At 46.4% G+C, this 27,091-nt stretch overlaps 1 protein-coding gene across 5 annotated transcripts in view; it reads right to left on the reverse strand.

The window, feature by feature from the left end:
* Positions 1–27,091, reverse strand: part of ascc1 (activating signal cointegrator 1 complex subunit 1) — a 73,686-nt gene that overhangs the window by 18,523 nt on the left and 28,072 nt on the right. For all 5 annotated transcript variants that reach the window (XM_078199484.1, XM_078199483.1, XM_078199485.1 and 2 more), the window contains exons 7-8: positions 10,295–10,414; positions 3,520–3,644 (exon numbers count right to left, since the gene is read on the reverse strand). In XM_078199484.1, coding sequence (XP_078055610.1) covers positions 3,520–3,644; positions 10,295–10,414 — 245 coding nt within the window. The remainder of the gene's footprint in view (positions 1–3,519; positions 3,645–10,294; positions 10,415–27,091) is intronic.

Consider the following 27,091-nt stretch of genomic DNA (forward strand, 5'->3'; position numbering starts at 1 on the left):
CTATTCCCATCCTATTCATGTACTTGTCAAGATGCCCCTTAAAAGTCACTACCGTATCTGCTTCCACTACCTCCCCCGGCAAAGAGTTCCAGGCACCCGCTACTCTCTGTGTAAAAAATCTGCCTCGTACATCTCCTTTAAACCTTGCCCCTCGCACCTTAAACCCTTGTAATTGACTCTTCCACCCTGGGGGAAAAGCTTCTGACTATCCATTCTGTCCATGCCTCTCATAATCTTGTAGCCTTCTATCAGGTCTCCCCTCAACCTCCGTCGCTCCAGTGAGAACAAACCAAGTTTCTCCAACCTCTCCTCATAGCTAATGCCCTCCATACCAGGCAACATCCTGGTAAATCTTTTCTGTACCCTCTCCAAAGCCTCCACATCCTTCTGGTAGTGTGGCGACTAGAATTGAACACTATATTCCAAGTGCGGCCTAACTAAGGTTCTATGAAGCTGCAACATGACTTGCCAATTTTTAAACTCAATACCCCGGCCAATGAAGGCAAGCATGTTGTATGCCTTCGTGACTACCTTCTCCACCTGCATTGCCACTTTCAGTGACCTGTGTAGCTGTACACCCAGATCCCTTTGCCTATCAATACTCTTAAGGGTTCTGCCATTTACTGTATATTTCCTTTCTGTATTAGACCTTCCAAAATGCATTACCTCACATTTGTCCGGATTAAACTCCATCTGCCATCTCTCCGCCCGAATCTCCAACTGATCTATATCCTGCTGTATCCTCTGATGGTCCTCATTGCTATCCGCAAATCCACCAACCTTCGTGTCGTCCGCAAACTTACTGATCAATCCAGTTACATTTTCCTCCATATATATATATATATATATATAAACAGCAAATAACCTTGGATATTGTTCGTCCCAAGTGCTATATCTAGCCGCCTCTTTTTATTTCGGTGCAACAAACGGGTACCAACAAAATTGGCGGTAGGGCAGGCACGCACACAAAAGAGTTGCCACAGTGTCGAAGTGTGGTGCTCAATACATTCAATGTTTTGGCATCAACTACTTCCTGTGGTAATGAATTCCACAGGCTCACCACTCTTTGGGTGAAGAAATGACTCCTCACCTCCGTCCTAAATGGTCTACCCTGAATCCTCAGACTGTGACTCCTGGTTCTGGACTCCCCCACCATCGGGAACATCCTTCCTGTATCTACCCTGTCTAGTCCTGTTAGAATTTTATAAGTCTCTATGAGATTCCCCCCCACCCCCCGCCTCATTCGTCTGAACTCCAGTGAAAACAATCCTAACCCTAGTCAACCTCACCTCATACATCAGTCCCGCCGTCCCCGGAATCAGCCTGGTAAACCTTCGCTGCACTCCCTCGAGAGCAAGAACATCCTTCCTCAGAAAAGGAGATCAAAACTGCACATAATATTCCAGGTGTGGCCTAATACACGGGATTATGGGGATAGGGTGGAGGAAGGGGGAGTGGGCTTGGGTAAGATGCTCTGTCGGAGGGTCAGTGCAGACTTGATGGGCCAAATGGCCTCCTTCTGCACTGTAGAGATTGTATGATGAATTGCAGTCTATATTTACAATATGCATTGCATGCCAGACTCACAGCGTTGAAGTATCGCTTCCCGCCCCTCACAAAACTATGGGAGGAGGGCCTTTCCCCATTGAGCTATTGCAACAGCTCCCCAAGCATTAGTGCATCCCTCAGCATGTTGTCCTGGACCTTGGAATGAGCCGGCTGGCACGACTCTGTCACGGGCAGCCTTCTGCATTGGAAGACACTGGTATCGATGTCCCAGCTCCCTTTACTCCTGCGCCAACTATCCCCCTGCCTCTTGCAGGCGTCAGCTCCTACGGCAGGATGGCGTCAACAGGTGTTGCTCACCCTGCAGCTGCTCACTCAAATTGATCAATCGTCAGCGGTGAATTACGTCAATGCGGGCTTATTGCAACTCTGAAACCACCCTGAGCAACCACAGACAGGGCGAGAGAGAGAGAGAGAGAGAGAGACCACACTAATCTTATCAGAAACCCAACAGAAAATAAGTCTCATACCAGATAAAAAGGGGATTAAGATTTCATTTGCTTGTTGGGGACCCATTATAAATAGGCAGCTCAACACTGATATTAGCACCCTGCTCACCTGCACAATTCCAACATCCCCTCCCCCCGACTAACCCTTTGCCCTCTCCAGTAAACCACAGAATAAAAGATTGTGCGTCTTATCTATGTGCATGCATCGTACTGGAGGAGCTGAAGGTACATATTTTAGACCATGTCAGCCTCCTTAATACACGTACCTCCTGAACTGTGCATCACACCGAGGGCTATTGTGAAATAGTTTTGGAATTTCAGCCAGTTTAGGCACAAATGAAGTGCGGAAAGTAGATTTGGATCAGCTTGCGTGCAAGAATCTGTAGCAATAAGAGGATGGTTCCCTCTTTCTAGCATTTTTCATGAAAGCCTAAACACTTTGTCTTTTGCATTTGAGACTTCACTGCCAATCAAGTTTTTAAAAAATGTTTATTTATTGGTCACAAGTAAGACTTACATTAACACAGCAATGAAGTTACTGTGAAATTCCACTAGTTGCCACACTCCAGCGACTGTTTGGGTCAATGCACCCTAACCAGCACGTCTTTCAGACTGTGAGGGAAAACCGGAGCTCCCGGAGGAAACCCACGCAGACACGGGGAGAACGTGCAAACTCCACACAGACAGTGACCCAAGCCGGGAATCAAAGCCAGGTCCCTGGCGCTGTGAGGCAGCAGTGCTGACCACTGTGCCGCCGATAAGGAGGCAGGTTAATATTTCGGGTGTGGGATCCGCATCAATACCGCGGCTGGGATGGGAAGTGTATTCTCAATCGGAAACTGAAGAAAATTGCGAGGAAATGGGGAAAGAGCAAGGGATGGAGACCAGCTGGATTGCTCTTCAAAAACACTTGACACACAGTCGATGGGCTGAATGGCCTCCTTCTGTGCTTATTATTCTGTGATTCTAGACCTGAAACATTAACTTGCCTTTCCTAACTGTAGATGTTGATGCAAGTGTTGTGAAGCATCTTTATAGCAGTACCCTTAATTCTAATGGGTTAATATCACGATCGATACAGCATGTTTTTAAAAAAATTATTAGTGTCACAAGCAAGCTTAACACCACAATGAAGTTACTGTGAAAATCCCCTTGTCGCCACACTCTGGCGCCTGTTTGGGTACACTGAGGGAGAATTTAGCATGGCCAATGCACCCTAACCAGCACGTCTTCTGTGGGAGGAAACCGGAGCACCCGGAGGAAACCCACGCAGACACGGGGAGAACGTGCAAACTCCACACAGACAGTGACCCGAGCTGGGAATTGAACCCAGGTCCCTGGTGCTGTGAGGCAGCAGTACTAACCACTGTGCCACCGTGCCGTCCTATAGTACACTGGCATGTTAAGATTCTTCGGGCGAATAGATGAGTACTGGTCACATTGTGTGTGAATGGGTGATGTGGAGTGCTTTGTGTGTGGAATGGGATGTGTGTTTCACATGTACCTGTTGGGTCCCTTCTGAAAAGGGTGTTCATCAGAGTTGCATGGAGTTTCACCTTGTCCCATTCCTTCTCCATCAGTCCCGAGGCAACAAAACGCTCCAACAGCCCATCGGCAATCAGCTGCAATCTACACACAAAGGAATAATAGATTCAAGAAAAACAATAGGAACATGCACCAAACCCGGTTGATGACAGATTCATATTTCACAGCAGCCCAGTTCACCTATCGTACCTGATCAGCTTTTGTTTCAAGGTGTTCTCTGCCCCCCCCCCCCGCCTCCCCCCATTCTGCGAGGGGCTCGGAAGGAGAATCATAGAATCCCTACAGTGCCGAAGGAGGCCATTCAGCCCATCAAGCCTGCACTGACAACAATCCCATCCAAGCCCTACTACCGTAACCCCACATGTTTACCCCGCTAATCCCTCTAATCTATGCGTCCCGGCACACTAAGCGGCAATTTAGCATGGCTAATACACCTAACCCACACACCTTTGGACTGTGGGAGGAAACCGGAGCACCCGGAGGAAACCCACGCAGACACGGGGAGAATGTGCAAACTCCACACAAACAGTAACCCAAGTTGGGAATCGAACCCGTGTCCCTGGCGCTGTGAGGCAGCAGTGCTAAGTAAGGAACTAACCATTGTCCATTTCACCCAAAAGCCTGCGAGCTAGCGTCGCCATACTTGACACCATTTTGTGGCACCGAGGAACTGGAATCCGCTGGTGAGTCCATCAAGGCTTCCTTGTAACATTGTCGACTATGGCACGCCTAACTTTGTAAACCCAAAATTCTCTACCTTTTCTCCACAAACCCCGAATATCATCGCTTGTGTAAGGATCTCCCTTTTAAACATGTCCGCCTCTGCAGTCTCCTCAATTTGATTCGTGCCAGCTCAGCTTCCATTCTGAGATAGCGACCACCTCCCTCCGGTCTTCCTCTTTTATTTCATTTTCACAAAGCCTCAGTACTAGACGACACTTGTTGGTGAGTTATTCATGGCTCAGTCCAGTCTATCTCCTCCAAAACCCATCGGCGATTGGGATCAGTGACAGATTGGCTGGTTTTGCCCCTTCATGCTCTGGACGCCAAGGTCCCAAAAGCTAATCAGCACAAATCAGGGAACTGAGCTGAGGAGCTTTTTAAAGTAAAGTGAGATTCATTGCTCGATTGGATGGCACCATTACGCACGGTGGTGTGGTGTCACAGTGCGCTCAGGGAGTTCAAGATGCTGTGGCAACATGCACTTGGAAAAGTCTGGATAGTGATGGTAGAGACTCCAATGTTCTTGCTATCACAAGGCTGACCAGAAATCTGTGGTTGATTTCACTGTCCTCTGACTTCCGAGGCCATTTGATTCAGTTGTATCAAATTGCTACAGAAGTTTTCTTTTTAAATTAATTTATGGGATGTGGGCGTCACTGACGAGGCCACATTTACTGCCCATCCCTAATTGCCCTTGGAAAGGTAGCGGTGAACTGCCTTCTGCTGCGCAGTCCACAAGGTGTAGGTACACCCACAGCGCTGTTAGGGAGGGAGGTCCAGGATTTTGACCCAGTGACAGCGAAGAAACGGCCGATATATTTTCAAATCAGGATGGTAAGTGGCTTGGAAGAGAACTTCCAGGTGGCGGTGTTCCCATGTGTCTGCTGCTCTTGTCCTTCGAGGTGGTAGCGGTCGTGAGTTTGGCAGGTGCCGTAGAAAGTCTTGATGAGTTTCTGCAGTGCATCTTGCAGATGGTACACGGGTTGTCACTGTGCGTCGGTGGTGGAGGGAGTGGATGTTTGTGGATGGGGTGCCAATCAAGTGGGCTGAGATCTGGATGGTGGTCACACTTCTTGTGTTGTTGGAGCAGCATTCATCCAGGAAAGTGGCGAGTAATTCATCACAACGCTGACTTGTGGCTTGTAGATGGTGGACAGGCTTTAGAAAGTCAGGAGCTGAGTTACTCACCGCAGGATTCCTCATCTCTGACTTACTCTTGTAATCACAGTATTTACAGTTCAGTTTCTGGTCAGTGGTAATCCCCAGGATGTTGGTAAGTGGGGGATTCAGCGATGGTCATGCAATTCAATGTCAAGGAGCAATGGTTACTTTGTCTCTTGTTGGAGATGGTCTTCGTCTGGACCTTGTGTTGTGAATGTTATTTGCCATTTGGCAGCCCAAGCCTGGATATTGTCCAGGTCTTGCTGCATTTGCACATGGACTGTCTCAGTGTCTGAGAGGTCACAAATGGGGTTGAATATCGTGCAGTCACCAGCGAACATCCCATGTTTGACCTTATGATGGAAGGGAGGTCATTCATGAGGCAGCTCAGGATGGCTGGGCCGAGGACATGACCCTAAGGTGGTCCTGGAGTGATGTCCTGGGACTGACTCCAAAAGTAACAAAGCCAGACAGTCCACCTGACATTGACTTAGGCAACAGAAATGAGGAAAGACTCCCTGCCCAGTTAACCTGGCAAAGTCCCACTCACTGATATCTGGGGACTCGATTTAAAATTTGGAGAGTTGCCCCATAGACTTGTCAAGCACAGCCTAATAACAGTCACACTCTCAGAATCATACCTGAAAGCCAAGAGCAGGCAATCACCCCCCACGCCACTGGTGCACAGCAGTGTGCGCTATTTAGAAGGTACACTGCAGCAATTTCTAAAGGCTCCTTTGAGGGCATGCTGATTTGATTTGATTTATTATTGTCACATGTATTAGTATACAGTGAAAAGTATTGTTTCTTGTGCGCTATACAGACAATGCATACCATTCATAGAGAAGGAAAGGGGAGAGTGCAGAGTGTAGTGTTACAGTCATAGCTAGGGTGGAGAGAAAGATCAACTTAATGCAAGGTAGGTCCATTCAAAAGTCTGATGGCAGCAGGGAAGAAGATATTCTTGAGTTGGTTGATACGTGACATCAGACTTTTGTATCTTTTTCCCGATGGAAGAAGGTGGAAGAGAGAATGTCCGGTGTGCGTGGGGTCCTTGATTATGCTGGCTGCTTTTCCGTGGCAGCGAGAAGTGTAGACAGAGTCAATGGATGGGAGGCTGGTTTGATTGATTTGGGCTACATTCACGACCTTTTATAGTTCCTTGCGGTCTTGGGCAGAGCAGGAGCCAGACCAAGCTGTGATACAACCAGAAAGAATGCTTTCTATGGTGCATCTGTAAAAGTTGGAGAGAGTCGTAGCTGACATGCCAAATTTCCTTAGACATCTGAGAAAGTAGAGGCGTTTGGTGGGCTTTCTTAACTATAGTGTCGGCGTGGGGCTCCAAACCCATGATCATTAGCATCTGGAAGGACAAGGTTAATAGGTGTATGGGACACCCCCACCTACAAGTTCCATTCCACGTCACAGACTATCCCGAGCTGGAAAGCCGTCACTGTTCCTTCATTGCTGCTGGTGCAAAAATCCTGGAAGTGGCTCTGAAACAGCAGTGTGGGTACTCACTCCATTCAGATTTCAGTGGGTGAAGAAGGTGGCTCACCACCACCTTTTCATAGAATCATCCCTACAGTGCAGGAGGAGGCCATTCGGCCCATCGAGTCTGCGCCGACCACAATCCCATTCAGGCCCTAGCCCCATAACCCCATGCATTTATCCTAGCTAGTCCCCCTTAACACTAAGGAGCAATTTAGCACGGCCAATCCACCTAACCCGCACCTCTTTGGACTGTGGGAAGAAACCGGAGCACCCGGAGGAAACCCACGCAGACACGGGGAGAATCTGCAAACTCCACATAGACAGTGAGCCAAGCCGGGAGTCAAACCCGGGTCCCTGGTGCTGTGAGGCAGCGGTGCTAACCACTGCGCTGCCCTCAAGGGAAGTCAGGAACGGGCAATAAATGTTGGTTTTGCAAATAATGCGCACATGCCGTATATGCACACACTGCACTTTACAAACATAAATCGTTATAAACAGTTCCAATCTCAGAGGCATTCCAAACGACATGACTAGAACAGTCTGTCCGCAACACGAGTTAAGTTGCTTTCAGTAGAGAAGGGCTTTGCCTTGTCCTACAGCTAACCCAGTCACAGTCGGAATACACCGAGTACAACTGATGTCGGTAACTTGATCTCGCGGGCGGATGAAGCAAGGTAGGAGGCTATTTTTACACTGCGGTGAGTTACAGCAGGACAACCAGCCCCGGAGTAATTCCAAGTCCCAAATCGAAACCCAGCAATATCTTCTGCCATCTGGCATGCAAGGATGGGCAAGCAGCAATACCAAAACCACATGGGACTGCAGCCAACCTGACTTACAGTGCCACCTTGCAGAAGTCCCTGGTGTACAGAGATTCTGATCAGTAAGGCACCTGGAGCAGCATAGCTATTAGGTCCCCTGCGTAGGTAACAATTACTTCCATTTTCCATGTAAATAAGCAACTATAAACAGGATGCCTTTAACACTGCCTGACCCATAATTCACTGTGTTACACTGGGGAGCTAGTGCTAAGACACATCTTTTGCCTTGTCCAGTAATGCATTTGGCTGGAGCTTTAAATTATTGTACGAGTGACCTCTCCACCAAAATTACAGGCACCCATCTTAACAGTTATTCAGAACGAATGCCTCTCGGATCTGGGATCTCACCCAGCTAAGTGGATTCAGTGTCCCCTGATGTAAAGAGGTTCCACCGTAAGCACAGATATTTCAGGAGTTATCTCACAGGAAAGAGTCATTGGATTCACAGTCTACCTCCAGAGGTTTTGTCCTCATCAATAAATCGCAGACTTATGGTAACCTTCAGCCTCAGGTCATCTGATTCTCACAGGTAGCGGGTTGGGGGGGGGGGGGGGGGGGGAAGGAAACGACACCTGATGGCACATGACAATTTCAATGTGTGTGCGCTCTGTTAAAAGAAGTACATTTGTATATAAGTACACATCAATACCTCTTGTGTATTTCAATTCTAAAATGATTGTCTTGACTGTTGTGCACTCAGTTGCTAGTATGGCCTTGGGTGACTCTCTGCGTGGGGTCTGACACACACACACACACACAGTCACACACACACTCTCACACACACTCTCACAGACACACACACACTCACAGACACACACACACTCACAGACACACACACACTCACAGACACACACACACTCACAGACACACACACACACAGACACACACACACACTGACACACACACACACTGACACACACACACACTGACACACACACACACTGACACACACACACACTGACACACACACACACTGACACACACACACACTGACACACACACACACTGACACACACACACACTGACACACACACACACTGACACACACACACACTGACACACACACACACTGACACACACACACACTGACACACACACACACTGACACACACACACACTGACACACACACACACTGACACACACACACACTGACACACACACACACTGACACACACACACACTGACACACACACACACTGACACACACACACACTGACACACACACACACTGACACACACACACACTGACACACACACACACTGACACACACACACACTGACACACACACACACTGACACACACACACACTGACACACACACACACTGACACACACACACACAGACACACACACACACAGACACACACACACACAGACACACACACACACAGACACACACACACACTGACACACACACACACTGACACACACACACACTGACACACACACACACTGACACACACACACTGACACACACACTGACACACACACTGACACACACACTGACACACACACTGACACACACACTGACACACACACTGACACACACACTGACACACACACTGACACACACACACACTGACACACACACTGACACACACACACACTGACACACACACACACTGACACACACACACACTGACACACACACACACACTGACACACACACACACTGACACACACACACACTGACACACACACACACTGACACACACACACACTGACACACACACACACTGACACACACACACACTGACACACACACACACTGACACACACACACACACACACGTGTCTGTGTGGGATGCTCTTTCGGAGAGTCGGTGCTGAATGGCCTTCTTATGCACTGTAGGAATTCTATGGTTGTGAAGAACGCTATATAAATCCACGTCTTTCCTTTCTTTCTTTCATCATGGTCTCAGAAAAGTCCAAATGAATTACCTTGAAACGCAGTGGCTGTTATCCAGGAGAACCCAGCCATTATATCATAGAACCATTGAACTGTACAGCACAGGAATTGGCCATTCTGATCAGCCCGTCTGTGGTAGCTATCCAATTAGCCCCACTCACCTGCTCTTTCCCCCAGAGTCCTGCAAATCTTTTCCCCTTCCCTCTGGCAAATTATTATTTGATCTGCTTCCACCACCCTTTCAGGCAGCGTAGGCCAGATCATAAGCACTTTCGCTGCAATTGCCGCAACAAGGTTTTCCCAATGGCTACAATACGAATAGTTGCTTTCTTTCCCCCTTTGGAGCCATTGATTGCTGCAGGTCTGCTGGACAGCACATTAGGACATGTTTGATTACTGGGTGGGAGAAGGGAGGGTGTATTTATTTTAACATCCATGGTCTAAAGGAGGACGTAATCTCAACTCTGCCTTCCCCAGAAACTCACCTGATGAAGGAGCGACACTCCGAAAGCTCGTGCTACCAAATAAACCTGTTGGACTTTAACCTGGTGTTGAGAGACTTCTTACTGTGCTTCCCCGAAACCACATAGTGATAGAATGAACCAGCAGATTCTACCTCACTTACTTGTCCGTTCCATTCTTAATTTGAATCTTCCCGTAAAGCACATCGACCATACTTGGGTCATCATTCATGTATTCAATCCCCTCCATCCTCAAGACGAGCGGCTTTCCATCCGTAAGTTTACTGGAAGAGAGGCGTCATGCAAGGCAGTCAGAGGACAAGTAAAGCACTCGCCACAGTTAAAGCCACAACAACTACTGAAAGACTGGGGTATCAGATTTAAACAACAGAGTCACACCATAAGGGCATCAGAAAACAAAATGTATAAAGCAAAACATACAAAAGCAAGCCATGAATTGTTTAATGCACTTCATCTGAACAGGGGCAGAAGATTTGATTTGATTTATCATTGTCACATCTATTCGTATACAGTGAAAAGTATTGTTTCTTGCGCGCTGAGATATTGACAGAGCATACCTTTCATAGAGAAGGAGAGAGTGCAGAATGTAGTGTTACAGTCATAGCTAGGGTGTAGAGAAAGATCAATTTAACGCAAGGTCGGTCCATTCAAAAGTCTGACAGCAGCAGAGAAGAAGCTGCTCTTGAGTCGGTTGGTACGTGACCCCGGGCTTTTGTATCTTTTTCCCGACGGAAGAAGGTGGAAGAGAGAATGTCCGGGGTGTGTGGGGTCCTTGATTCAAATGGGAAAAGGTAATTTGTCCTTCAATGTCTTTGATTTCATTGTCTTACCTGGTAGATCGACTCAATTATCTACCATTGAATATTTTATAATACCCATTTTAATTTCCTTTACACTAATTTAAACTTGTACCCTCATCTTCTACTGACTAACATTGGAATAGTATTCAAAGTTCTCTTCCCCCGTCCCCACCTTAACCAATGCCACGTTATACAATTAATGAGTCTTAATGTTCACTCCTTCAACTTTCCTCTTAATGTGTCAATCTTGGACAATGGTATCACCTTCACATCAGAGTTAAAAAGCTGTGGGTTCAATAGATGTGAGCACCCAATCCAGGCTGACACTCCAGTGTGGTATGAAGAGAGTGCTGCGTTGCTGGAGGTGTCATGTTTCAGATGAGATATTAAATCAAGGCCCAATCTGCCCTCTTAAGAGGGGCTGAAAGTTCCCATAGCAATATTTGAAGAAAAACAGGGGAGTACTTCCTCGTGTTCATAGAATCACGCAATCTCTATAGTGCAGAAGGAGGCCATTCGGCCCACTGAGTCTGCACCAACTCTCCGGAAGAGCATCTTACCTAGGCGCCCCCACCCCCCAATCCCTGTAAAGCCGCAATTTACTAATTCACCTTACCTACGCATCTTTGGACACGAAGGAGAAATTTATCATGGCCAATCCATCTAACCTGCACATCTTTGGACTGTTTAAAGTTTATTTATTGTCACAATTAGGCTTACAGTAACACTGCAATGAAGTTACTATGAAAATCCCTTAGTCGCCACACTCCTGTTTGGGTACACCGAGGGAGAATTTAGCACGGCACCTAACCAGCACATCTTTCGGACTGTGGGAGGAAACCAGAGCACCCGGAGGAAACCCACGCAGACATGGGGAGAATGTGCAAACTCCACACAGACGGTCACTCAAACCAGGAAACGAACCCAGGTCCCTGGCGCTGTGAGGCAGCAGTGTGTCAATGAGCCACTTGTATGTCCTGGGCAATATTCATCCCTCAACCAACTCCACTAAAAAACATGAACAGAAAATGCTAGGAAATCTCAGCAGGTCTGACAGAGAATAGAGCCAACATTTTGATGACTCTGATGTCAGAACCACCCAGACTCGAAACGTTGGCTCTATTCTCTCTCCGCAGATGCTGTCAGACCTGCTGTGATTTTCCAACATTTTCTGCTTTTGTTTCAGATTCCAGCATCTGCAGTAATTTGCTTTTATCACTAAAGGACAGACGATCAGGTCATTATCACATTGCTGTTTAGTGGGAGCTTGCTATGTGCAAATTGGCCGCTACGTTTTTCTACATTGCAACAGTGATTATATATCTAAAGTAATTCACTGGCTGCAAAGCACGTGGGAACAGCCTGAGATAACGAAAGATGCCATTCTTTCTGGCTGTATCACAGCTTTGGATGGCTCCTGCTCTGCCCAAGACCGCAAGGAACTACAAAAGGTCGTGAATGTAGCCCAATCCATCACGCAAACCAGCCTCCCATCCATTGACTCTGTCTACACTTCCCGCTGCCTCGGAAAAGCAGCCAGCATAATTAAGGACCCCACGCACCCCGGACATTCTCTCTTCCACCTTCTTCCATCGGGAAAAAGATACAAAAGTCTGAGGTCACGTACCAACCGACTCAAAGAACAGTTTCCTCCCAGCTGCCATCAGACTTTTGAATGGATCTACCTCGCATTAAGTTGATCTTTCTCTACACCCTAGCTATGACTGTAACACTACATTCTGCACCCTCTCCTTTCCTTCTCTATAAACTGTATGCTTTGTCTGTATAGCGCGCAAGAAAAAATACTTTTCACTAATACATGTGACAATAATAAATCAAATCAAATCAAAATCATGTTAATATATGTTTACCTTCATCTCTACTCGGTTGCTATCTACTCTTTCTTTCTCAGCACCTTTCCTTTACAGTTGAAAACATGCTTACTGCAGTTCAGTTCTTCCTCTGCAATGCATATACAGCCACTCAAACGGATGGCAGTCAATGGTAAGTACAAAAGACATGCACATCCTTGAAACATTTTCTTGTACGTGTTATTATGGATCACAGAATTTACAACACAAAAGGTAGCTAGCTATCTGTCTTACAACAAAGCTGGTGATAGATCTTCAATGGCTTTGTCTATTCTGATCATGTTTTCCTGTCTTTTCTCCATAACCGTTTTATATTCTTGCTGTTCGTATGCTTATCCAATTCCCCTTAAAAGATTGGCCTGATATATATGCTCAGTTGGTTAATGTCTGGTGCTTATACTGAGTGGGATCACCACAAAGACCATCAAGGTGTGTCCATATAGATTAAGCCACTGGTGTTGAAATCCTAAAGGATTCCTATTCTGGAGCCTTTTCAAGATGGGCGGGGGGGGGGGGGGGGGGGGGGGGGGGGGAGGAGGAAGAGAGAGAGAGAGAGAGAGAGAGAGGTCTCTCTGGCTTTTTAAGATCATGAAACATAGGAACAGAATTGGACCACTCAGCCCATCGAGTCTGCTCCGCCATTCAACCATGGCTGATATTTTTCTCATCCCCATTACCCCTGATTAATCAAGAACCTATCTATCTCTATCTTAAAGACACTCAATGACCTGGCCTCCACAACCCTCTGCGGCAATCAGTTCCACAGATTCACCACTCTCTGGCTGAAGAAATTCCTCCTCATCTCTGTTCTAAAAGATCTTGCCTTTAGCCTGAGGTTGTGCCCTCTGGTTCTAGTTTTTCCTACGAGTGGAAACATCCTCTCCACGTCCACTCTATCCAGGCCTTGCAAAATCCTGTAAATTTCAATAAGATCCCCCCCTCATCCTTTTAAACTTCAACGAGTACAGACCCAGAGTCCTCAACCGTTCCTCATACGACAAGCTTTTCATTCCAGGGATCATTCTTGTGAACCTCCTCTGGACTCTTTCCAAGGCCAGCACTTCCTTCCTTATATATGGGGCCCAAAACTGCTCACAATACTCCAAATGGGGTCTGACCAGAGCCTTATACAGCCTCAGTACATCCCTGCTCTCGTATTCTAGTCCTCTTGACATGAATGCTAACATTGCATTGGCCTTCCTAACTGCCGACTGAACCTGCACGTTAACTTTAAGAGAATCTTGAACAAGCACTCCCAAGTCCCTTTGTGTTTGATTTCCGAAGCATTTCCCCATTTAGAAAATAGTCTATGCCTCCATTCCTCCTTCCAAAGTGCATAACCTCACACTTTTCCACATTGTATTCCATCTGCCACTTCTTTGCCCACTCTCCTAACCTGTCCAAGTCCTTCTGCAGCCCCCTGGTTCCTCAATACTACCTGTCCCTCTACATATCTTTGTATCATCTGCAAACTTAGCAACAGCGCCTTCAGTTCCTTCCTCCAAATCGTTAATGTATATTGTGAAAAGTTGTGGTCCCAGCACCGACCCCTGAGGCACACCACTAGTCACCGGCTGCTGTCCTGAAAAAGACCCCTTTATCCCCACTCTCTGCCTTCTGCCAAGCAGTAAGAGTTTTAACAACACCAGGTTAAAGCCCAACAGGTTTATTTGGTAGCAAATACCATAATTTGGTAGCAAATACCATCTCCACATTATTTCTGCCAGTCAGCCAATCCTCTATCCATGCCCTTTTTCCTGCCCTTTTCAATGTTTTTTCACGTAAGACAAGATGGCCCCCATTATCATGTGCCCTGCACAACAATGCGGATTCAATTTCTATATAGGGCAAGTGGTAATTCCATTACAGTTATCCAAAGTCTCCTTGCCCCCTGTAGTGATCCAAAGGGTCACACCCTTCAGTATCTTACCAGTCTATATCTTTGTATTTTGAGGAAAAGCCATCAAGTCAACGAGTTTCTGTTTACTCTTTTGCAACACTCATTCAAATGTATTTGTCTGAGGAATGCATCCTGGTCACCTCGGGAGTAAGAGAAAGAGGAGTTCTGCCTGGTAGTCGGGAGCCATTTTGAGAACATCTTTAAACTGAAAAGGTTTTTTTAAAAAAATGTGATCTTCAGAACCATTCTTCTGAAAACGTGCAAGATTGTAAGTTCACACTGTAGCACTTGCCTGGTGAACTCAATCATGGATTATTCTCCTTCTCCTGAATCTCTACACATCTTCCTCATGTGAAACAAACAGTACCTGACAAGAGCAGACAGTAACGGTCTCAGCAGATTGACTTACTAAAGTCAATTTCAGAGTGTGGATTTAGGGTGTGGTCAGGGCAGCAGGTCATGTTAGTGCATCAGTCTATAGCCAGCCTTCCCGTTACTCTGTCTAATGCTCCCCTGTGTGGCAAAGCTTCATTCTATTTCATTACCCTTTTCAGAACGTATTTTTCCATCTCAACAAAATAGCAGGCCAAGGTCAAGGGTAGAGTTCACTCATAAAAGATCAGATTGACCAAATAATTACAGGCCAGTCGGTCTAACCTCGTTAGTGGGCAATTTATTGACATCAGTTCTGAGAGACGGGGTACACTGTTGCTTAGAAAGACGGGGACTAATCATAGTCAGTCGGCATGGATTGGTTTAGGGAAGGTTGTGTCTGTCTAACTTGATTGAATTTTTTGAGCAAGTAATAAAGAGGATTGATAAGGGTAGTGCAGTTGATATGGTCTACATGGATTTTAGCAAGGCTTTCGACAGGGTCCCACAAGGCAGACTGGTTAAAGAAATAAAAGCCCGTGGGGTCCAGGGGAATGTAGCAAGCTAGGTACAAAATTGGCTCAAAAACAGAAAATGCTGGACAATCTCAGCAGGTCTGACAGCGTCTGTGGGGGGAGAATAGAGCCAACGTTTCGAGTCTGGATGACCCGTCATCAGAGCTGGTTTGTTTCATATTCCAGCATCCACAGTATTTTGCTTGTGCAAAATTGGCTTAATGGCAATTGACGGATGCTTTTTGTGACTAAAAGGTTGTTCCCAGTGCCACGTCCCCTGCTTTTTGTGGTATTCATTTATGATTTGGACATAAATGTAGAGGGAATGATCAGGAAGTTTGCAGATGACACAAAAATCAATGTGTTTGCTGGTGATGAGGATTGCTGGAGACTTCAGGAGGATATCAATAGACTGGTCAGGTGGGCAGAAAAGCGGCAAATGGAATTCAATCCAAAGAAGCGTGAGGTGATGCATTCGGGGAGGTCAAACAAGGCAACGGAATAGATAATAAATGGGAGAATATTGAGAGGTGTAGAGGAAGTGAGAGAACTTGGGATGAATGTCCACAGGTACCTGAAGGCAGCAGAGTAGTTTGATAAGGTAGCTCAGAAGGCAAATGGAATCCTTTCGCTTGTTAGCTAAGATACAAAATATAAGAGCAGGGTGCCAAAAGAGAAAATGCTGGAAACTCTCAGCGGGTCTGGCAGCATCTGTAAGGAAAGGAAAGAGCTGACGTTTCGAGTCACAGATGACCCTTTGTCAAAGCTCTTTTCTCCCCTAACAGTTTGCTGCCAGACCTGCTGAGATTTTCCAGCGTTTTCTCTTTTGGTTTCAGATTCCAGCATCCACAGTAATTTGCTTTGATAAGGGCAGGGAGGTTATACTGTAAAAATATAAAACATGGGTTACGTCATAACTTGAGTACTGCGTGCAGTCCTGGTCACCTCATTCCGAAATAGGATGTAATCGCATTAGGAAGGGTACATGCAGAGGAGATTTACGAGCATGTTGCCAGGGCGGGAAAATTGCAGCCATCAGGAAAGATTGGATAAACTGGGGTTATTCTCCTTGGAACAGAGGAAGCTGAGGGGAGATTTGATTGACATGTAAAATATTGTGAGGGGACTGGATAGAGTGGATGGAAAGGGCCGATTTACTTTAGCAGAGAGGTCAGTGACTGGGGGATTTAAAGTGATTGGTAGAAGGATTAGAAGGGAAATGAGGAAATGTTTTTTCACCTAGAGGGTAATAGGGATCTAGAGCTCACTCCTGATAGGGTAGCAGAGGCAGGAAACCTCATCTCATTTGAAAGGTGCCTGGATATGCACCAGATTTTCAGTAATCTGCAGGGTTATGGGGCTAGAAAGTGGGATTAGCCTGGATGGCTCACTGCTTCAGCCAGTGCAGACACAGATTTCAAGCCTTCTACGATTCTACTGAACTGTTGGTCAGTGGGCACACCCAAAAGTAACTTGGGAGAAATATTACTGAGTTTGTTAGCACAGTCTGACACACGGTGAAGAGGTGGGGATGGCAGTGAATTTCTTGAGACTTTCTCTTGCTCTGCTGCTATGGAAGCTGCGTTGATGTTATCGAGACAGCGCGGGATAATCACAGAATCCCTACAGTGCAGAAAGAGGCCATTCGGCCCATTAAGTTTATACCGACTCTCCGACAGAGCGTCCCACCAAGGGCCCACACCCCTCTGCCCTATTCCTGTAGCCCCACGCATTTACCCCGCTAATCCCCCTATCCTACACATCTTTGGCCACTAAGGGGAAATTTAGCATGGCCAATCAACCGAACTTGTACATCTTTGGAATGTGGGAGGAAATCGGAGCGCCCGGAGGAAACCCACGCAGTCACGGGGAAAACCTGCAAACTCCACGCAGACAGTGACCTGAGGCCGGAATGGAACCCGGGTCCCTGGCACTGAGAGGCAGCAGTGCGTTATCAATATTTCATTTTTTGTTTATAATTTCGTCTTGTTCTTTACTCCTTAGGCCTTTTTATAATTAATTTAAAAAGTGTCGACCTAAACTGATCTCTGTGTGAATAAAGAAATTTTCAGCAACATTAGTGGACCTCACAACCTTTCTTCCTATGGCTCCATTTGGTTTTTTGGGAGGCGGAGGCTCAAATATCCCGTGCTGCTGTTGGTGCGGCATTGTGCCACCACAGATCCCAATGAATTTCAGTCCAGAAGCCCAGGATTCTAGCTGCTGGGTGGATTGGCCATGATAAATTGCCCCTTAGTGTCAGGGGGATTAACAGGGTGAATGCACGGGGCGATGGGGATAGGGCCTGGGTGGGATTGTTGTCGGTGTAGGCTCGATGGGCCGAATGGCCTCCTTCTGCACTGTAGGGATTCTATGATTCAGCTAGTGTAATTCCTATGTTACAATGGTGACTATAGCCCAAAGGCAGTGCTAGATCATAAGACCATAAGACATAGGAATAGAATAGAACTCGGCCCATCGAGTCTGCTCCGCCATTCAATCATGGCTGATATTTTTCTCATCCCCATTCTCCTGCCATTTCCCCCATAACCCCTGATCCTCTTATTAATCAAGAACCTATCTATCTCTGTCTTAAAGACACTCAATGACCCGGCCTCCACAGCCTTCTGCAGCAAAGAGTTCCACAGATTCATCACTCTCTGGCTGAAGAAATTCCTCCTCATCTCTGTTTTAAAGGATCGTCCCTTTAGCCTGAGTTTGTGCCCTCTGGTTCTAGTTTTTCCTACTAGTGGAAACATCCTCTCCACGTTCACCCTATCCAGGCCTCGCAGTATCCTGTAAGTTTCAATAAGATCCCCCCTCATCCTTCTAAACTCCAACGAGTACAGACTCAGAATCCTCAACCGTTCCTCACACAACAAGCTCTTCATCCCAGGGATCATTCTTGTGAACCTCCTCTGGATCCTTTCCAAGGCCAGCACATCCTTCCCTTAGATACAGGGCCCAAAACTGCTCACAATACTCCAAATGGGGTCTGACTAGAGCCTTCTGTAGCCCCAGAAGTACATCCCTGCTCTTGTTATCCTAGCCCTCTCGACATGAATTAAATCTCACGGGATCCAGGGCGAGGTATCTAAATGGATACAAAATTGGCTGCTTGACAGAAGCCAGAGGGTGGTTGTAGAGAGTTGTTTTTCAAACTGGAGGCCTGTGACCAGTGGTGTGCCTCAGGGATCAGTGCTGGGTCCACTGTTATTTGTCATTTATATTAATGAGTTGGATGAGAATATAGGAGGTATGGATAGTAAGTTTGCAGATGACACCAAGATTGGTGGCATAGTGGACAATGAAGAAAGTTATCTCCAATTGCAACGGGATCTTGAACAATTGGGCCAGTGGGCTGACGAATGGCAGATGGAGTTTAATTCAGACAAATGCGAGGTGATGCATTTTGGAAGATGGAATCAGGGCAGGACTTACTCAGTTAATGATAGGGCGTTGGGGAGAGTTACAGAACAAAGAGATCTAGGGGTACATGTTCACAGCTCCTTGAAAGTGGAGTCACAGGTGGACAGAGTGGTGAAGAAGGCATTCGGCATGCTTGGTTTCATCGGTCAGAACACTGAATACAGGAGTTGGGACGTCTTGGTGAAGTTGTACCAGACATTCGTAAGGCCACACTAGGAATACTGTGTGCAATTCTGGTCACCCTGTTATAGAAAGGATATTATTAAACTAGAAAGAGTGCAGAAAATATTTACTTGGATGTTACCGGGACTTGATGGATTGAGTTATAAGGAGAGGCTGGATAGACTGGGACTTTTTTCTCTGGAGCGTAGGAGGCTGAGGGGTAATCTTATCGAGGTCTATAAAATAATGAGGGGCACAGATCAGCTAGATAGTCAATATCTTTTCCCAAAGGTAGGGGAGTCTAAAACTAGAGGGCATAGGTTTAAGGTGAGAGGGGAGAGATACAGAAGTGTCCAGAGGGGCAATTTTTTCACACAGAGGGTGATGAGCATTTAGATAGTTACATGGGTATGATGGGTACAGAGGGATATGGGCCAAATGCGGGAAATTGGGACGAGCTTAAGGGTTTTTAAAAAAAAAGGGCGGCATGGACAAGTTGGGCCGAAGGGCCTGTTTCCATGCTGTAGACCTCTATGACTCTGAATGCTAACATTGCATTTGCTCAATATCAGATCGGCTGTGGAGCGCTTTGGAGTGTACCAACATTATAAAAAGGTGCTATACAAACGTTAGGTTTGTCTTTAGTTATAGTAAACCTACATCTGCTTACAATGGATGGATGTTCAGTCGATGCCACCAACTGGGAAAGAGCTGCACAGGCAGAAGAAACAGGATTGAAGCTTTCTGCAGGACTCCCTCTGCAGAAAGCTTGAATAGATTTAGGCTGATACAGAAACGCTGACACACAGGCCGCACCCCAGAGAGAATGGATTGCATTGTTCAGCGACATTGTCCTTTACAAAAATAAGCAAAAGCGCTGCACAAAATAAAATGCGCTGCAAATGAATTTAAAGGCTGCGACTCAATCTCCGAGATGTGCTGACGCCCATAAATGGTGGTACGATTTGGATTGCAAGTTCACTGAATTTGGAACAGCTTTGTGCATTTCTAAACTTGCAGCCTTCAGCCCTCCTCAGGATAATCCTGTGGTCTTACTCACCATATTTGAATCCTCCATTTGCCATTCAACATTTAAAATATATTTTTTTAAAGCAGCAGATATTCTGTCCACAGGAGAGAGGTCTTTCTAAAGTCCTGGGTCAGTACGCTATTTTCCAACTTCATTCTGACTGTCCCGGGTTCGAAATGCTCCAATTATCAAAGACACTGTGTGACTGCAGACATGATGCACTCTCCCTCCTTAACTCCTCTGTCATTGCTAGTTCTGGCCTCTCCATTCCTCTTGTGCAGCTCTCTTCCACCTTTGAGGCACTGCTCTCTGCTCTGCGCTCCCTACCTCGAGCACCGCTGAACACTACATTGGCCCCAATCATAGAATCCCTACAGAAGGAGGCTATTTGGCCCATCGAGTTTGCACCGGCAACTATTCCACTCAGGCCCTATCTCTGTAACCCCACGTATTTACCTTGCCAGACCCTCCAACACTAAGGGGCAATTTGGCATGGCCAATCCAACTAACTTGCACACCTTGGACTGTGGGAGGAAACCCACGCAGACATGAATAGGATGGGAATAGAGGGATATGGTTCCCGGAAGGGTAGGGGGTTTTAGTTCAGTCAGGCAGCATGGTCGGTGCAGGCTTGGAGGGCCGAAGGGCCTGTTCCTGTGCTGTCATTTTCTTTGTTCTTTGTTCAGACATTGGGAGAACGTGCAAACTCCACCCAAGACTGGAACTGAACCCGGGTCCTTGGCGCTGTGAGGCAGCTGTGCTAACCACTGTGCCACCCAAAGCTTTCCTTTTATGCAGAACCTGTTTAACAACGCATCTGAAGTACAGCACCTTTGACAGTTCAGCACTCCCTTACCACAGCACTCATCTGTTAACGTAGACTAGGTGTTCCAAGTCTGGAGTGGGGTTGAATCTGCAATCTACTGACCTGGAGGTGAAAGTGCTACCAAATGAGCCAAGATGACAATTGAAATTAAGACAGAGAAGCTCGAGGGAAAGCAGGAAACTCAGGCAATTAAAATACTTTTATTTAAAATACCTGAAGACACTAAAGAGGTGATGTGGGTGGTACAGTGGTTAGCACCCGGGTTCAAGCCCGGCCTTGGGAGACTGTGGAGTTTGCACATTCACCCTGTGTCTGCGTGGGGTTTCCTCCGGGTGCTCTGGTTTCCTTCCACAGTCCAAAGATGTGCAGATTAAGTGGATTGGCCATGCTAAATTGCCCCTCAGTGTCTGTCCCAAGGTATGTAGGTTAAGGGGATTAGTGTGGTAAATATGTTTGGTTACGGGAATAGGGCCTGGGTGGGGTACTTTGTCCGAGAGTCAGTGCAGACTCAGTGGGCAGAATGGCCTCCTTCTGCACTGTAGGGATTCTATGATAGAGAAAGTCTGTAAGTGAGATTTAATTGGATTGAAAGAAATTGTCTTAAAATGTTGCGAAGCTGTTCCTCGAGGCAAACGTGTGAGAAATAGGTAAAACTGTGCTTAACCTACTGCACGATTAACATTAATTACTTCACTTCTCGTTAGCGCTCATCATGTAAACCACACGATGCTTGCCTAACAAACATCAATCCAAGAGTGCATCATCATCTCCTGAGAGATACTGTTCCAATCTTTAACTGGCCTTGGAAAGAAACTATTTAAAACTGTTTACTCAAGCAGGAGACTGAATACATTGGCACTCATTTATATTCATGTCCTCTGGTGACTCTCAGCGGGCTTTGTTCCTTTATTACCGTTCGCACAACAGAGAGTAGTGAATATGCAACAGAAACACGAGGATGAATGTAGGGCATGTTCCTCCAAAGCACTTAAAGAACTAAACACAACAGGAAAGTTGGACGTGTTTATATCCCTTCACCTGTAGATTTCTCTTCCTGACCCGCCCCAAGCAAAATGCAGACGATCCAACCTCTGCCAGCCCGGACAAAGAAACAGTTCACCTGTCCCCCGCCAACACCTCAGCTGGATATACAACTCAAGCCTCACCCTCTGATAATCTCCTCCGCCATCCCCTAATCACACAGCCCCCTGCATAAAACATAGGAGCAGAATTAGGCCACTCGGCCCATCGAGTCTGCTCCGCCATTCAATCATGGCTGATATTTTTCTCATCCCCATTCTCCTGCCTTTTCCCCATAACCCCTGATCCCCTTATTGATCAAGAACCTATCTATCTCTGTCTTAAAGACATTCAATGACCTGGCCTCCACAGCCTTCTGCTGCAAAGAGTCCCATAGATTCACCACTTTCTGGCTGAAGAAATTCCTCCTCATCTCTGTTCTAAAGGATCGTCCCTTTAGCCTGAGGTTGTGCCCTCTGGTTCTGGTTTTTCCTATGAGTGGAAACATCCTCTCCACGTCCACTCTATCCAGGCCTCGCAGTATCCTGCAAGTCTCAATAAGATCCCCCCTAATCCTTCTAAACTCCAACGAGTACAGACCCAGAGTCCTCAACCGTTCCTCATACTACAAGCTCTTCATTCCAGGGATCATTCTTGTGAACCGCCTCTGGATCCTTTCCAAGGTCAGCACATCCTTCCTTAGATATGGGGCCCAAAACTGCTCACAATACTCCAAATGGGGTCTGACCAGAGCCTTATACAGCCTCAGAAATACATCCCTGCTCTTGTATCCTAGCCCTGTAGAATCTATTCCCCTTGTGTCATGTGTAACTATACCCCCTCTTCTCAAACAGTGAAACAGGATGTAGGTTCTTCCATTGCCTCCAGCTATTGGCTGCAAGATCAGATTTTACCGCTCCCCCAACACAAATTTCTTTACCCCGCACCTCGCCTTTGGGCATCAGGGCAGGCTGTGGGATCCACGTCCTGGATCTGCTCCACCTCAACAATAACTTCCATTCACATAGCGCCTTGACGTTGTAAAACGTTCCGAGACGCTTCACAGAATAATTATTAGACAAAATTTGAAATTGAGCTACATGAGGAGATATGAGGACATGTGACTGAAACCTTGGTCAAAGAGGTCAACTTTACGGAGTATAGAATTCTACAGTGCAGAAGGAGGCCATTTGGCCCATCGAGTCTGCACCGACCACTATCCCACCCTGGCCCTATCCCCATGCGTTTACCCTAGCTAGTCCCCCGACAATAAGGGGCAATTTAGCATGGCCAAACCACCTAACCTGCATATCTCTAGAGTGTGGGAGGAAACCGGAGCACCCGGAGGAAACCCACGCAGACGCGGGGAGAACGCGCAAACTCCACACAGACAGTGACCCAAAGTTGGGAATCGAACCCGGGGCCCTGGCACTGTGAGGCAGCAGTTAACAGCTAACCACTGTGCTGCCCATCTTGAAGGCTAAGGGTGAAGATTGAATTGACTGAATTTGATTTATTACTGTCACATGTATTGGGATACAGTGAAAAATATTGTTTTTTGTACGCTATACAGACAAAGCATACCATTCATAAGAGTACACAGGGGAGAAGGAAAGGAGAGGGTGCAGAACGTAATGTTACAGTCATAGCTAGGGTGGAGAGAAAGATCAACTTAATATAGGATAGGACCATTCAAAAGTCTGACGGCAGCAGGAAAAAGCAGTTCTTGAGTCAGCTGGCATGTGGTTAGGGAGGGAATTCCACAGCTCAGGACCATGGGAACTGAAAGCACAGCGCCAATGGTAAAATCAGAGACGTATAAGAGGTCTGAATGGGAGGTCTAGGGAGATCTCTAGGGGAGGATGGCAGAGGTTACAAGAGATAAGGAGCGGATTGGTCAAAAAGCCTGGTTTGAAGTAGGGCTGTCACGGAGGGGGAGGTGGAGAAGTGAAGGGAAATGGGGGAGGCGGCGGTGGTGGTCTGGGAGAGAATTCAGACCATGTAGCCTAATTGTTGAGCGAATGGCCACCTCGGCTGGGACAAATGGAGGAGGAGATTGCACAAGGGGACAGAGTCAGAGAGACAGAGAATTTGGAAGGAGGATTGTGGAGCCAGTAGAGGTTAAAAAGGGAGGAAAAAGACTATGAAGGGATTTAAACATAGAGGCAATGATTTATAAGACCATAAGACATCAGAGCAGAATTAGGCCACTCGGCCCACCGAGTCTGCTCCGCCATTCAATCATGGCTGATATTTTTCTCATCCCCATTCTCCTGCCTTTTCCCCATAACCCCTGACCCCCTTATTAATCAAGAACCTATCTATCTCTGTCTTAAAGACACAATAACCCGGCCTCCACAGCCTTCTGCGGCAAAGAGTTCCACAGATTCACCACTCTCTGGCTGAAGAAATTCCTCCTCATCTCTGTTTTGAAGGATCGTCCCTTTAGCCTGAGGTTGTGCCCTCTGGTTCTGGTTTTTCCTACGAGTGGAAACATCCTCTCCACGTCCACTCTATCCAGGCCTCGTAGTATCCTGTAAGTTTCAATAAGATCACCCCTCATTCTTCTAAACTCCAATGAGTACAGACCCAGAGTCCTCAACCGTTCCTCATACAACAAGCTCTTCATTCCAGGAATCATTCTTGTGAACCTCCTCTGGTCCCTTTCCAAGGCCAGCACATCCTTCCTTAGATATGGGGCCCAAAACTGCTCACAATACTCCAAATGGGGTCTGACCAGAGCCTTAAACAGCCTCATGAGTACATCACTGCTCTTGTATTCTAGCCCTCTCGACATGAATGCTAACATTGCGTTTGCCTTCTTAACTACAGACTGAACCTGCACGTTAACCTTAAGAGAATCTTGAACAAGGATTCCCAAGTCCCTTTGTGTTTCTGATTTCCTAAGCATTTTCCCATTTAGAAAATAGTCTCTGCCTCCATTCCTCCTTCCAAAGTGCATAACCTCACACTTTTCCACATTGTATTCCATCTGCCACTTCTTTGCCCACTCTTCCATCTGAATGGTGTTGCTCAACTTGCTGCTGTGTTCCAACAGAGATTTACCACCTGGGGGGTTATTTTTGAAGCCAGTATACAGTGAGAGGAATGGTTTGAAAGCTACAAAAGATTATTTGCACGTATGTATTTGGAAGAGGAGAAATCATTCACTAGGTCACAGAATCATAGAATCTACATGGGGATAAATGGGTGTTTTTCTGGTTGGCGATCAGTGAGTAGTGATGTGCCTCAGGGATCGGTGTTGGGACTGCAATTGTTTACGATTCACATAGATGATTTGGAGTTGGGGACCAAGTGTAGTGTGTCAAAATTCGCAGATGACACTACGATGGGTGGAAGAGCAAAGTGTGCAGAGGATGCTGAAAGTCTGCAAAGGGATATAGATAATCTAAGTGAGTGGGCGAGGGTCTGGCAGATGGAGTACAATGTTGGTAAATGTGAGGTCATCCATTTTGGTAGGAATTATTTAAATGGTAAAAAATTGCAGCATGCTGCTGTGCAGAGGGACCTGGGTGTCCTGGTGCAGGAATCTCAAGGAGTTGGTTTGCAGGTGCAGCAGGGAATTAAGGCGGCAAATGGAATTTTGTCCTTCATTGCTAGAAGGATGGAGTTTAAAAACAGCGAGGTTATGTTGCAGCTGTATAAGGTGCTGGTGAGGTCACACCTGGAGTACTGTGTACAGTTTTGGTCTCCTTACTTGAGAAAGGATATACTGGCACTGGAGGGGGTGCGGAGGAGGTTCACTAGGTTGATTCCGGAGTTGCGACGGTTGGCTTACGAGAAGAGACTGAGTAGACCGAGGCTATACTCATTGGAATTCAGAAGAATGAGGGGAGATCTTATAGAAACATATAAGATTATGAAGGGAATATAAGATTATGAAGGGAATAGATAAGATAGAAGCAGGGAAGTTGTTTCCACTGGCGGGTGAAACTAGAACTAGGGGGCATGGCCTCAAAATAAGAAGCAGATTTAGGACTGAGTTGAGGAGGAACTTCTTCACACAAAGGGTGGTGAATCTGTGGAATTCCCTGCCCAGTGAAGCAGTTGAGGCTACCTCATTGAATGTTTTTAAGGCAAGGATAGATAAATTTTTGAACAGTAAAGGAACTAAGGGTTATGGTGAGCAGGCGGGTAAGTGGAGCTGAGTCCACAAAAAGATCAGCCATGATCTTATTGAATGGCAGAGCAGGCTCGAGGGGCCAGATGGCCTACTCCTGCTTCTAGTTCTTACGTACAGTGCAGAAGGAGGCCATTTGGCCCATCGAGCCTGCACCGGCAGCAATCCCACCTAGCTCCTTCTGCAGCCCCCTTGCTTGCTCAATACTGCCCGTCTCTCTACATAATCCACCCAGATTTAAAACAACTTGCGACTGCTGGAAATCTAAAAATAAAAATATATAAAATATGCAGCAGGCCTGACAGCATCTGTGAAATGGAAAGACAGGCTAAAATTTTCTCTTTTCAGATGTTAACCGATCTCCTGATTTCCATTTCTTATGTCTGCAATTAACTAAAACGCATGATTTTTTACAAAGCAATTTCCCCAAGTTGCGTTAACAATTTGTTTTGTGTTACATTAGCACCCGGGAATCTGTAAAGTTCTCCTGTCAAGAGGATTAATGGAGGTATGCAAACCAAGATTCTGTAAAACCTGTCACGAGAGAAGCCAGCCAGCAGCTCATCCGTACTGTGTGCACAAACCTTCTTTGTTAAATAATCAGTCATTCTTTCTCACTAAAACAAAGCCCCGATTTGTTCTTGGCTTAAGTCAGCCCTGCTGCAATCATGCCTGCCTTAAAGGGGAAATCAATCTCTGTTGCTGTAACGGCGTTGTGCATCATTGAGTCTCCCAGCGCACTGATGTGTTCCAGGTTCCTGCGAGCATCTTCACACTTGCATTGGGTACCTGGGACAGTATTAATCTTTTTTTTGTAAAGTTTAAAGTTTTAAAATTTATTTATTAGTGTCACAAGTAGGCGTACATTAACACT

This window comes from Mustelus asterias, chromosome 28 (genome assembly GCF_964213995.1).
Source record: "Mustelus asterias chromosome 28, sMusAst1.hap1.1, whole genome shotgun sequence".
Lineage (NCBI taxonomy): Eukaryota > Metazoa > Chordata > Chondrichthyes > Carcharhiniformes > Triakidae > Mustelus > Mustelus asterias.